Raw genomic sequence first — 14,206 nt, forward strand, 5'->3', positions numbered from 1 at the left:
ATGGTACAGAAATATATATATATGTATCCAAGCAGTCCGTTCTACAACATTTACTCCTTAAAGTATTTCTTAGCAGTCTCAGACAGCAGCTGTAAATCAGCGTGTGTGCGTCTCCTGAAAGATGGACAACCCTGCAGGGCTTGCTGCACAGACCTGGAGTACCCATCCGTAAAGGGGTCCCTTCCTCCAGAGCTGGCCAGAGTGCAGGGATGGGTAGCATGGAGGGGCTTAGAGGGAGAGCAAATAGAGCAAGAGGATTAAGGTGATCTTTTAAGGCCACTTCAGTCACCTTGGTAAAGTACTAAATACTGTCTTTTTAGCAGTAAGAAAATTAACTAAAAAATAAAAACAAATAGCTCCACTTAACTCTCAGGCACCTGTTTTTTAAAAAAGCATTTGAAAACGATTTGAACTTGAAAATTTTAATATGCTTCAAATGGACATTTGTGACTTGAATCTCCCATCCAAGTACTAACCAGGCCCGACCCTGCTTAGCTTTCGAGATCAGACGAGATTGGGCACGCTCAGGGTGGGATGGCGTAGACTTGTGACTTGAATCTACAAAGTAACACACATGGGAGTTGATTTCATTCCATAAAGCAATTTATGTGTTTTAATACAAAAGAATTCCAAATAACACTTTTATTAAGGAAAGAGCTGTAGATGGTTTCTTATGTAGAAAATAAAAAGGGTTCTTTGAGTAACATGTAAATTTATAAAGCTTTAAGAAGAAAGAGTTTAGCCGTGAAAGAGAATATTACTGCATCTCATGGAAGCAGCCTTTTTTAATCAGTCCTGTTTCCACTTAAACTCATTCCTTCTTAGGATGATGCCTCAGTAGTTACTGATGAAGACTTAGACTTGGCGGTTTCCGGTGTAGCAAGGGTGTACTCAAGGCTGAATGTTCGTGCTCAGTCAAAAACGGTAATGAAAAACGTAACATCCATTTACTTATCATATTCTTATCTGCCTTAAACTAGATTAGTAATACATAAAATCTCAGTTGCTCTTTGACATTTTTTATTATTTGTGCAAATAGATTATGACCAGCTAATGTATCTGACATTCAAGTAAAGGATGAATTCAATTAATGTTTATTGAGTGCTGGCAGAATTCATGGAACTCTAGTAAATACCAGAAAATGCAGCTTTTGTGTGTATATAGTAATACGAGTCGGGGATGAGGTTGCAGTCTGGAAACTGGAAGATAGAGAATTATTGCTGAGGGAAGAGTGGGATTATGTATGAGAATTGGTTGAGAAAATTCAGTTTGAAATAATGGAATAATGCTAAAAATTCCCAACTTAAATTTTATTTTCCTCAATTCAGAGGTTAATTGTCTTGCTGCTGATGATCAGAGGAGGAGCAAATAAGTTGTTTGTTTGTTTTGTTTTGTTTTGTCCTGTGGAAATTTATTTCAAGTAAGATCCAATGTGTTTATTACTACTCAGATAACCAACTACTGTAGCTAAACGTAGCTCCTGGGGCCTTACCTTTGTAAGGCATCTTATGACTTAAAGCCCGTGACTGAGCTTACAGCTTTGGAGTACTACCTGTCAGCTGCTACGAGAGCACACTTGGGACAGATCTGTAGGTGAGGAGAGTAAGATGTGCTTCCGGCCCACAAGGCGGTGGGTGGAGGACATGTGCCCGTGTGTGACTAGTTGTGTGTGGTGCTGTGGCAGCAGGGATGCCCTGGCCTGTGGACAGAGTGACTCTGGAGGACAGATTTCTGGGGGGAGAGATAATTCCCACCTCATTGTCACTGGTGAACTGGAGAGGGGAAGCCCTGGGATAGGGCTTTGTGTTAAGCATCAAATTAAGGAGGCAGCTCTACTCTCTTCCTGGTAAAACGACAGGAGGTCATGGACAAGGTCTCTGGGCTATAAACATGGCGCCAGGGTGCAGTAATGTGGCATATTGGGGCTGCCTATCAATCTGAGTATATTCAGATGCCATTAAAAACTAAAAATGACAGGCGCCTGGATGGCTTTAGTCAGTTAAGCGTTCAACTCTTGATTTCGGCTTAGGTCGGGATCTTGGGGTCATGGGATGGAGCCCCACATCTGGCTCCCTGCTCAGTGCAGAGTCTGCTTGTCTCCTTCTGTTCCTTCCCCCACTCTCCCTCTCCCTAATAAATAAATAAATAAATAAATAAATAAATAAATAAATAAATAAATAAATAAAATATTTTTTAGAAACCCTAAAAATGAAAATATTGAGGTACTTGGGAAGGTCGCCATTTTTGCAGCCCCTGGATTTGGGGTGGAAAAGTCAGTAGGCCTGGCTGACCAGATGGATGGGTCTACAATGGAAGTGGTGTTAGGTCTTCTGGATTTGGGAGTCATCAATTGCCTTAGAAGGGAGCTCGGGCCAAGTACTGTGCCTGGGCAGGGTGGTAGTAAAGCCAGCCCCACCCTCCACGTGGTTTTATTAGGGACATAGGGCAACTGCCACTTAACTGTTTTAACCCTAGATGGGGAAGGGGCACCAGTTTCTGCTTGGGTGCTCCAGAAAAAGCTTCTCAAACTGGTTATGGCAGTTGAGTTTTCTAGGTACACCACCAGACTTCTGTTGAAATCCTAGACTTTGTGTAAAATTCTCTTGAGGTGATATGATTAAACTCAGATACTTTATATAAGGCATTGGTGAAAGTACCTGGCAATAGAATTTAAATAAAAATACTAGTGTTAAAAATGTGTTATTAAAATGCAAAGTATTATATTCTTACTTCCTTTAGTTTACAAATTATCATTCAAAGGCACTTGGAATGAACCAAAAAGAAGACACTAAATATTGTCTTACTGTTTTGTTTTGGTTGTTTTGTTCTATTTTTTTTTTACCTTTACTCTTTTGGATTATTGGTGTTAGATGAGTTCTGGCATAGCCACAATTAATAGAATCAGCAGTCTTACTCACCATATTGAGGATTTCTAGAAGACAGAGACTGGCCTTCATGACTTTGTCATATTTGAAATGTTACCTTCTTTCTAGGCATTTATCAGTGTCATGATGCAAAGTAGGCCAGTAAATGCATGCTGGGCATGCCTTATGTTCATGTGAGATGTAGCACTGATTTTAACAACTTTTTTTTCTTTAGCTCGAAACATTTTAACATTTTCTTGTAAATTGATGGTATCTGTGTAATTTAAAGCAGACATCTACAAACTCAGTTTTCAGATAAAACACTGCTTTGAAACCTTAAGGTAACATTGAAAGAAAACAGTTACCCACAAGCAGCTAACTGTAGGCTTGATCCCTTGCCTTTAAGATTGAAATTCCTCCTTCACTTTACTGCATTGTCCTAATTTCTTCAGTTTGCTCATTGCCTTTTCAGGGGGTCCTTTGTGCTTCATTATCGTTCTTTATGATGTTGTCCCCAGCTAAATTTCTTCCATTTGCCTTAGGCTTTTCTTGTACTGTGGATCTCCCATTATTTTTATTGTCCGCCAACTACTGTTTCTGCATACTGATTAAAGGGGGCTGCTCCATCCTCCTGCTGCTGGCTGCTCCCACCACCATTCTGTAGCTGAGGAAGGAACCCAACATTCACTCCGAGGTGCATGACTGTGGTGAATTCTGATTAGTTTGCACAGACGTCCACTTCTCTGTTGCTTTTGTGGACTCTGCGCTTTTATTCAGTCAGCAAAGACTGTGCTATTAGTGGACCCTTGATCAAAAGGATTCATTGAACTCACTGTGATATGTAAATACTATGTTGACCCAGGGCTGACTATACCCGATACTTGCTTCCCTCAGCCCAGTTTGCTCATTGATGACCACATCCACCTGTGTCCTTCCCTGTAAATTGAGAAGATACTAGGCTTGGTAGGACAGTGGAATGGGGAGATGAAGAGGAACTGTGCATGTGGTGCTGAATGGTTTTTGAACCTTTGGTGTCACTGCTGCTCTTGGTGCAAATAATTATAAACTGTTTAAAAGTTGGCTTTTAGGGCGTCCGGGTGGCTCAGTCGTTAAGCATCTGCCTTCGGCTTAGGTCATGATCCCAGGGTCCTGGGATTGAGCCCCGCATCGGGCTCCCTGCTCGGCGGAAAGCCTGCTCTCCCACTCGCCCTGCTTGTGTTCCTGCTCTTGCTATTTCTCTGTCAAATAAATAAATAAAATCTTTAAAAAAAAAAAGTTGGCTTTTAAATTTCAGAATTTTAAGTGACGTCTTCGTAATTAGGTACAGTTTTAATTACGTGACTACTGATGAAATGTGGTTTAAAGTAAAGAGCACTCACTAGCCTAGGGATCAGAAGACTCCGTTCTAGTGCAGACTTTGCTGTTTAACTAGGGAAGTGACATTGAACAAGTCTTTTAATCTGTTGGTGCCCTGGTTTCTGTTACTGGAGATAGTGGAAAGAGATGCCTTTCCCATCTTTCAGAGAGACAAAAATGATAACATGTAAACATTCTTTTAAAATGTCCGGGAACTATGATGTTTATAATGATGATAATGACAGTCTTTAACTGTCCTTTTTAAATGCTGACAATCAAAAACACAACCTTCAAAATGAATTGAAACAATCCTTTTTAAAGAATGCTAAACAGCAGGCCAGGGTAGCAAGTCAAATTCACAAACATTAAAATCCATTGGGAAAACCCATTGGGAACTTGTATTTACTGATTATGCAAGGCTGAGAAGTTTTTGTTTAGGTTAAGGATTTGTTTTTCAACAATTCTGTGAATGCTTAGCTTTTGTATTAACAAGAAAAATCAATGGGGTAATATTTAGGGGATTATATGGGGAGAAAACCAGGGTAGAGAGAAAAGAAGACACGTGCGCTGCAGATGTGAAAGCAGAGAAGAGTCACCGTTGTCTGTCACGAGGCTGGATTGGAAACCTTGGTCAGACCTGGGAGAAAGTTCCTCATCTTAGGTTTTTGTAGTTAAAACAGTATCTTCCTTAACCACTTGGAAACAGTGGCAACCTTGCCGTAAAGATCACTATTTCTAAGGAGATGCTTTGTGGGTCTTATTCTAAAGGATTCCAAAGTTCCTTGGACTTAACATTATGAGTTGACTTTCATGGCAGCTCCACTTTGGTAGGTGGAGTTTGTGTGGAATGCTTTTCTGAGATTTTGAAAGGTCAGATTTTAAATGCAAATAATTTTTAATGGAATGAGAAAATGAAGCTGTTTGCAGTCCAGTAGTAGAACATGAAATTGTGAAGGAAGTGAGCTGTGTGGGCTTTATATGAAGGACTGTGGATATTTACTGTTTCTGTAATGGTGAAAGCCTGGAAACTACCTAAATGTCCAGTAGTGAAGGGCTGAATAAATAAGTTATTTTAAGTCCATGCAGTATAGAATGCAGTCCACCCTCACCCACACAAAAACAATTTTATCTAAAGAAAACGACTTTTGTATATACATTGTCTTAAGCATGTTTTTAAGCATTTGTTTATAAGCATAAAAAATGTAGGGACTTTTTGTATTGTAAAATACACATAATGTACAATTTACCGCTTTAGCCAGTTTTAAGTTTACAGTTTGGTGGCATTAAGTACATTCATTCACATTATTGTGCAACCATTACCATCATTTATGGTAAGGAACTTTTATTAATTTTTGCATAGTTTGTATCTTTTCCAAGAATGTGTTGATTCTGTAGTAAAAATTGATTTAGATATTATAACCCAAGGCTTTGCTCTGGCTCTGTGACGTTGGACAAATTTAATGTTTTTGTCATCTGCAAGTGAGGGTAATTAATAGTACCTCTCTCATAGCATCAGTATAAAGACTAAAGCGCATATATGTGTTTATGTATTTGTATTTTTTTAGACTGGCACGAAACAAGCACTATACTGAGTGTTGGCTGTTATTTTTATTAGTCACATATGTGATCCTCAGGGTATGAAGGGTAAAATAAGACTTCAAAAACCAAATAAAGTACTGCATGTTGTTTTATAGTTTAGATAATGTACTACTAGATACTGAATAGAATTTAGATTTGAAAGTATAAATATTCTTAATGAAGTACAGTGTACTACCTAGACCTAAATTTCTGAAAGATGTACAGTTTATAAAAGTATGGACACAGATCATTTGCCTGGAGTAGGTGAACCTCTTGGTTCTCACACAGTGTATCCTGGGCTCACTGGTGTCCTGTAAACTAGATTGACATGACCTGTGATAAAAATCAATTAATGACATTTTCTGTATTCACCAAAAAATAAAAGATAATATTTTCTCATGTGTAAGGTATTTTTTTTCGTAAAATTTTCCTAATTATTAGTGTTTGCTATTGAAGAAGCAAAAAATTTTAACTGAAAAACTGGAAATACATAGTTTATACTCAACTTGTCAGGTTTTTGCTTTTTTACCTTTGTTCCTCTTGGTCATTGTTTTATAGGACATGTGCTTTTTTTGTGTGAATTTAAACTGCATATATAAAATATAGTTATATTTTCTGCTAATAAAATGCTTCCTTATTCATATGATAGAATTAAACATGTCTGTTTGATGAGGTTGTTTCCCTGTCCCCACCTCTGCAGCTTATGGGCACCACTGGCTCACATGTCCTTGTTATTTGAGTTTCTTTACTGAGCTCTTGTAGATACCACAAAAAAGATGTTCCTTTAATTGTGTTTTTAATCTAGAATATCTTGTCCTTTTAAAATATTTTATTTCTGGTTCATATTTACATGATGTATAATACATGATGTAAGTGGAATGCGGAATGGACTGGAAAACATGAACTAGTTCTTTTAAGAGGTCTGACTTCAAATGAATGTTGCCATTTGTGGTTAGAAATGAAAAAAAAATGCTTTCATGAGTCATATTTGAATTCTTTTGTGTCATAGTTGTGTCTGTCTCATAACGTTATGGGAATTAAATGAGTTAATGTCTGTACTCAGAACAGTGCCTGGCACGTAAGGAAGCATCAGGATGCAGAATAATGTGAATAGTGTAATACCACTATTGTAAAAATGGGGTCTGGATATATTATACCTAGAAACCGGTGAGTAAAGAATATTTTTGGGAGAATAAAACTGGAAATAGTTTCTTTGGGAAAGAGGAGAGAGCCTGGGGTAAAAGGGGGACATATATTTTGTTGTCAACTTTTGAACTTTTTTTTTTTAAACCATATATTTTTTCAATGATGCCATGTTTCAAGTAATTTAAGAGAATCTACTTTAGGATGAGAATCTATATTCTTTTCAGATGGCCCTGCTGAGGCACCAGTGACCAATGGGAACACAACCACATTGCCGTCCCTGAATGATGATCTAGACATCTTTGGACCAATGATTTCTAATCCCTTACCTGCAACTGTCATACCCCCAGCTCAGGTATGTAATAAGAATATGGTTTTACATGATCACGACTTCTTTTTTGAAAAGTCTCAAAATTTTAATTTTGAAAGAATTGTCTCTGAGCAGTCTCTGATTTGAAAACTTTATTCTTTAGGCCAGGAGTTGGCAAATTAAGCCTGCAGCTCATTTTTGCAAATAAAGTTTTATTGAAACAGCCATTCCATTTGTTTATATATTGTCTGTGGCTGCTCTCACACTACAAGTTGAAGAGTTATGACAGACACTGTTTGACCCACAAAGCCTAATAAATAGTCACTGTATAAAGTTTGCTGACTCCTGCTTTAGGCAAACAGTGCTGTTTAGAGTGAACCAGTGGGAAAACTCAGACTATCTCAAACTTGCCTGAGATTAACAAGGTCACTTCAGAGGTTTTAAAACCATGGGTGTTTAAATATTGATTACAAGCCAGTAGTTCTTTTTTTATGCTGTATTGAGCCATTCTGAAGATTTAGCTCTGGCTGCAGGAAAACCAAGAATAAGAAATTCTAGCAAATTCAGTACTCATATTTTTTATGAAGATTAGTTGTTTTAAGTTAGTCCTAAAACCTTTTTTTAAAACTGAAGTATAGTGGACACACTGTTTTTACTTCTTAAAATGATTTTTAAAAAATTATTTAGAACAATATTTTTTTTTTTAAAGATTTTATTTATTTATTTGACAGAGAGACAGAGAGAGACAGAGAGAGAACACAAGCAGGGGGAGTGGGAGAGGGAGAAGCAGGCTTCCCACAGAGCAGGGAACCCGATGCGGGGCTCGATCCCAGGACTCTGGGATCATGACCTGAGCCAAAGGCAGACGCTTAACGACTGAGCCACCCAGGCGCCCCATATTTAGAACAATATTAATGATCAGAACTTTTTTACATATTGATGGTAAAGAAATTTTGAATTGTGTTCTTAATACTACATGGAATTTTTTTGCCTTCATTCCTTTTTTAAAATTGTAAATTGCTTAATACTTTTAAATATTTTTTCAGCTTTATTGAGGTATAACTGACAAGTAAAATGGTAAATACTTAAAGTGTATATTTGATTCCCACCAAGTTAATTAACACATCCAACACCTCATGTATTTACTTTTTTTTTTTTAATGAGAACACTTTAGCTCTCTCTTCACAAATTTCAGTTATGTAATACGGTATAATCAACTATCGTCACATTGTAGGCCCTCAGACCTTAATTCATTTTATAACTGAGTTTGTATCAACCTCCCTGTATTTCCTCCACTCCTGAGTCCCAGTAACCACCATTTTGCTTTCTATGAATTCAACTTTTTTTTTTTTGATCCCACATACAAGTGATCCCATGAAGTATTTAGCTTTCTTTAAGGTGAATATATGAACTTTTTTAGGGATATAGGTTACTCTTAAGCATACAGCTTTAAGATTCTATTTTAAATTTATACTTTATAAATGAACAGTAGTTTGTTTCAGTACAGCATAATTTTTGAGGTAAAATATTTCCCTTTTCTCTAGAAAAACGGAGCCAAATGTATATTGTTTGGGTAGAAAGTTTTAATAAGAATCTATGTCTTACTAAGAAGATTAATTTGCTTATTTTATTACACATATTTTTTGTTATTATGATAGTCATTGTATAATTACCAATAGAATTGAGCAAATAAATTTGAGGAATTAGTTTAAATTATCTTTATCAAAATTGTCTGCATCATTTTTTATTTTCAGAAAAGATAGCTTTATTTTATGACTTGGCTCCTTCTCCCTCCCCCAACACATAAAAAGAGGAACTGTTTGTTACTACTGTGGTTTCAGTTAACATTAAGCACCTTGTGAATTTGTGCAGGCAGGGGTATTCATGTGGTAGTAAAAATTGTCTAATGCTAATGTTGTGGCTTCAGAAAGAAGCATTTAGAATATTTGACAGTCTGAGCATGAAAAGCAGTTTCTCTTGGTGTAGCATTCTAGTGAGGCTGTTTTATCTGCTAGACTTCCTTCGATTGCACTGGACTGTGAGAGTTTCTTTGCAGCTGCTTAGAGAATTAGACCCCACATCTGAGGCTTCAGCGTACTCCTTCATGTGTTCTGTTCAGTATCAAAGCAGGTAGAACAATGCAGACGTCATTTAAACTCTTAAGGAGCACCCGACAAGCAATATGGGGTGTCGCTCCTGCCTTCATGAGGGGTTGGTCTGACCTGCATGCTTTGTGCATTCTGCATTAATAACTAAGAGTAACATGACTGCTTTTTTTAAAATCACATCTAATTCTTTTTTTAGAGCATTGTTTTTGGACCAAAACTGTGCCAGTTGTATTGTGAGCCCTGTAAAATACTTGGGGAACAGAATTATCTTTCATCTGAACTACATGTAAAGGTTAAAACCCAGATATGTTTTCAAACTAATGGCTTTCAAAATGGGGAGAGGGGAAAGGCAGGTTAAAGTACACATTTTATACATACACTCCCACTATGAAATTACTAATTTTGCTGGGTTTCTATTATGTAAAATTGATTGGACAGAAATAGGAATTACTCTGAGCCCCTATAATTCTTTCAGTGCTCATTTCGTTCATAATTAATGTTTTTTAAAAAGATTTCCCACTCAGGAATGCCTGGGTGGCTCAGCCGAGCCGGTTAAGCGTCTGACTTGGGCTCAGTTCACGATCTCGGGGTCCTGGATCAGCCCCATAACTGCTTGTGCCTCCCCCTCTGCCCCTCCCCCACTTGTGCTCTCTCTTTCTCAACTGAATAACTAAAATGTTAAAAAAAAAAGATTTCCCACTCATGTGAAAGTGAGATTTACCTGTTTGGCTGTGTAGTCTTGTGAAGAAGGTTAGATATACTCAGCTAACCAGAATGCACATGTGTATTGGGGGTTCAGAGGGAATCATTCCAGAATCCCCAGAGGTGACTTGTAGAAGCCATCCCTTTCCTTCTATCTATAATATACATATACAAACAGTATCTAGACCTGCACGAGTGCTGTGCCTTCTCCTTGGGTCAGCCCTAGGATCCCGACAGCCAGAGAACCTCTGGTTAGGGATTCTGCAGCGTCCCAAAGTGTAAATTGATAGGCAAATGTTCTTCTTTTTCCTGGAGTTGTACTGCTGTCAAATGGAGCACCAAAAAATGAAAACAGACATATGAGTGCTTATTCATCATGCTATTTGGTTTGGCTCTTCTTAGATTATGACCATGTTGAGGTAGATACTCTATTTTATCCACCCTCATCAGAAGAAATATCCATGTTTAGAGCATGTGAATATTAGGCTGCTCTAGGATGAGACTGTGGTTTCATTTTCCGTGGTTTCACTTGCCCACAGTTCAGAAGCAGATGATCTTCGGGTGATCAGTAGTAGTAGCTTAACACTTGTCACAATGCCTCACTTGTCATTCCCCTCATTTCATCTCATCACGTAGGCATTTTATCGTCTCACATCACAAGAAGGGTGAGTACAGTGTATTTTGAGAGAGACCATATTCACATAACTTTTATTACAGTATATTGTTATAATTGTTCTATTTTAGTTAATCTCTTACTGTGCCTAGTTTCTAAATTAAACTATCAGAGGTATGGATGTATAGGGAAAAAGCATAGTATATATATAGTATATGTAGGTTTTGGTATTCTCTGTGGTTCCAGGCATCCACAGGGTACTTGGAATGTATCTTGGAAGGGGTGGAAACGGGGGAGCTACTGTAATAGGTTTCCCAGCCATTTTGGATTTTAAGCAGGTTCTTCGACTGAACAGAAACTAAACATGATGGAAAGATTAGTGAGATGGTTGCTTCATTACCTGACAACATTAACAGTAAACACTGAGTGCTTAACCCTGCCACAGAGCACTTCTTGTGGTCACAAGCAACTGTGTAAGGTGGGAAATCTTATTATCCCCAAGTTTAGAGAAGAGAGACAGCGGAGATTAAGTGACAATATAAGGGTACAACGTACCACTTTCTTTAGTAAGCAGTGGGACCAGAATTCTAGTCCTGGCAGGTTGGCTCCAGAGCTCTTGCTCTTAGCTTCTGTGAACTTCTGTTGCATCATTCGTAGTTCAGATAATACTTTATTCAAGCATATTGTTTTATTTGGTATTCCATTATGTCCAATTTCTTACGCATTTTAGATCTTTTGCAAAATTAAGTGGCTTATCTCAAAAATTTGTCATAATAGATTCAACATCTTGATCTGCTTGAATTTGTGAATACAATGCTTGGATGGTAATTTATTGCTAGGTTTTTTAGCCAACCTGAATGTCTGAATTTTTAAAAAATTAAGACAAATCATATGCATGATTTTTAGCTTGTACCTACTACTCTCACCTTATTCTATAGGTTGAGAAGACTCTTACTCAGTTTTTACTGTTCTTAGAATTCTTTGAAACTCTTCACCTATAAAACAATTTCATGTAAACAAATGTGATTGAATATTTAGTGACTTTAGAGATCATTATACTATCACAGCTATAACAATCTCACTTTGTGTGCAGATATAGATTAAGTGAAAATTTTTGTTTCGTGTCTACATGTTTCTTTGTGTTCCTTTGCCCCTTGTCCAAAAGTGGGGTTGAAGATATGGTTGAGAGTATAGGTGGTTGAACTTAGCTGTGCTTCATTTCTGGGTGGACTAGAAACATCCTAATGTTGTGGTTAAAACTGATCTAGGTTAGATTTATAAAAATATCTTGATGCAGCGTTTGAAAAAGCCTTTTCTTTTTTTCAAAGAAGACAAGATCAGCCTTCGCAGGACCCTCTTGGAGTATGCTGTCCTTGTAGCAATGTTCTTTATTTCAAGGGCTACCAGATGCTTGGAGTAGTAGTTGCCAGAGGGGATGCCTCAGCATCTTCCAGGAGTGGTGGTCCTCACACGGCCATCACATGCTGTTGTTTAAGCCACTGTGGTCAGGATGTGGGTCGGGATGTGACGGGCAAAAACTCGGTTGTCAGTTGAGCAGGTAAACGCAACTTATTATGAAAGAGCTTCAGCCTGCCTCTCTTCCAGCAACAGATTCAAAATAGGAAACATTGTACCTTCCTCCTAGATACTGTTTTTATGTGGGCTTGTGAATGATCCTCTATAATGTCACCATATTACCTTGTTCAATTAATTTCTAATTGCATTTAGATTTTAAGTAACTATGTCTCAGTATGCAGAATTTGACAGCTTGCTTTGGTATTTGTCTCAGGGGACGCCCTCTATACCTGCAGCTGCCACTCTGTCTACAGTAATATCTGGAGATCTGGATCTGTTCACTGAGCAAGCTACAAAGTCAGAAGAGGTGGCAAAGAAACAACTCTCCAAAGACTCCATCTTATCTTTGTATGGTACAGGAACCATTCAGCAGCAGAGTACTCCTGGTAATTCGTTTTAAAATCCGCTGTCAGCAACGTGTAGTGACATTACTAGAAGCAAACCCTTTGTGTTGTTTTTCTATGTAATGGGTACCTTTGTTGCAATTTGTGCAAATACAGAATTGAAGCATTAGAATTAAAAAGGCATATACAGGATTCACAGAACTTTATTCACTTAGAATTAACAAGCTGTTCACATATCACTTAATATTGTTTCACAAGGTTACAGGACATGGATTGTGTTTGAAGAATTATTTTGATTTGCATGAAGTTTACAACTTTGTGTATAGTAGTTTTCTGTAAGTAAACAATAAGCACTGTTACCACAAGAATTCCAAAACTTGAGTTTTTAATAATTATAATGAAATACTGCACAGTAAGATTTGTTGTTTACATAATGTGTTAGGCCCATTTCCTCTAAATAGTGAGCTAAGTTATAGGCCATCCCACCTGCTTCTATTAAAGGCAGACAGCTCTCACTGTTTGATAGTGGGAGCCCAGTGGTGCTCGTCAGCACGTAATCTCATGCTACGTAGTTTGGATATTTTCTATAGCTATTGCATAAGATTTATTTATCCTGATTAAATGTGCTGCTCAGGTTTATAACTGCATTCGGGAAGTAACCAGCTCTGAGGGTTATGGTGTGAGTTTGAGCAGTAGGAGCAGACTGGAATTAAAATTTTTGCTGTGGGTAGTTGAGAAAGATGGTGATCCTTTTTCTGTGATTAGAGAGATGAGTGCAGCTGTATACAATAGCCCTGTTTTCTCATTTTCTTTTCATGGTTCTTAAAATGCAGGTGTGTTTATGGGACCCACAAATATACCATTTACCTCACAAGCACCGACTGCATTTCAAGGTTTTCCATCAATGGGTGTGCCTGTGCCTACCCCTGCAGCTCCTGGCCTTCTCGGAAATGTGATGGGACAGAGTGCAAGCATGATGGTGGGCATGCCCTTGCCCAATGGGTTTATGGGAAATGCACAAACTAGTGTGATGCCACTTCCTCCAAATGTGGTTGGCCCCCAAGGAGGAATGGTGGGACAGATGGGTGCACCCCAGAGTAAGTTTGGCCTGCCGCAAGCTCAACAGCCCCAGTGGAACCTCTCACAGGTAAGAGCTCATTTGCTCTCCAACTTCTCCAGAATCAAAGAAACTGGATTTATTTTCTAAATGGTTTTATTTAAATCTAACAACCTGGCAGAAAGACTGGAGTAGGGGTATGTTGTATGAGGTGAGAACTGTTTATAGGTATTACGAAGTTACATCACATAGACAGATGAGCAGTCACTGACTATATTTAGAATATTCTATAAAGAAATGTTAAGCATTTTTTCACTTCAGGTTATAACACTGGCGAACATCCTGTTTGTAATAGCTAGAAATTGTCTTGGGCATCTTGAGAGACTTCCTGTCTTCTCCCCTCCCATGAAATTAGCACCAAGCTTTTAACCCAGCTCCCTTTTGGGGTATTTTTATAGTCTACTTAGACCAGCCTACCGTCACTAATAATTTTGGGGTTTATGTGGTAACTTTGACAAATTAGAAAAATATCCAGCCTCCTCTTCTCAAAGCACTA

At 38.0% G+C, this 14,206-nt stretch overlaps 1 protein-coding gene across 3 annotated transcripts in view; it reads left to right on the top strand.

Annotated features, from left to right (window-relative positions):
• SMAP1 (small ArfGAP 1) overlaps window positions 1-14,206 on the top strand; it is a 162,200-nt gene that overhangs the window by 142,743 nt on the left and 5,251 nt on the right. For all 3 annotated transcript variants that reach the window (XM_045867072.3, XM_054505422.2, XM_064597754.1), the window contains 3 exons: window positions 7,169-7,296; window positions 12,464-12,635; window positions 13,427-13,740. In XM_045867072.3, coding sequence (XP_045723028.1) covers window positions 7,169-7,296; window positions 12,464-12,635; window positions 13,427-13,740 — 614 coding nt within the window. The remainder of the gene's footprint in view (window positions 1-7,168; window positions 7,297-12,463; window positions 12,636-13,426; window positions 13,741-14,206) is intronic.

The sequence above is a fragment of the Mirounga angustirostris genome, unplaced genomic scaffold, assembly GCF_029215605.1.
Source record: "Mirounga angustirostris isolate CCGP_5_RB_7025 unplaced genomic scaffold, mMirAng1.0.hap1 SCAF_8, whole genome shotgun sequence".
In the NCBI taxonomy this organism is placed as follows: domain Eukaryota; kingdom Metazoa; phylum Chordata; class Mammalia; order Carnivora; family Phocidae; genus Mirounga; species Mirounga angustirostris.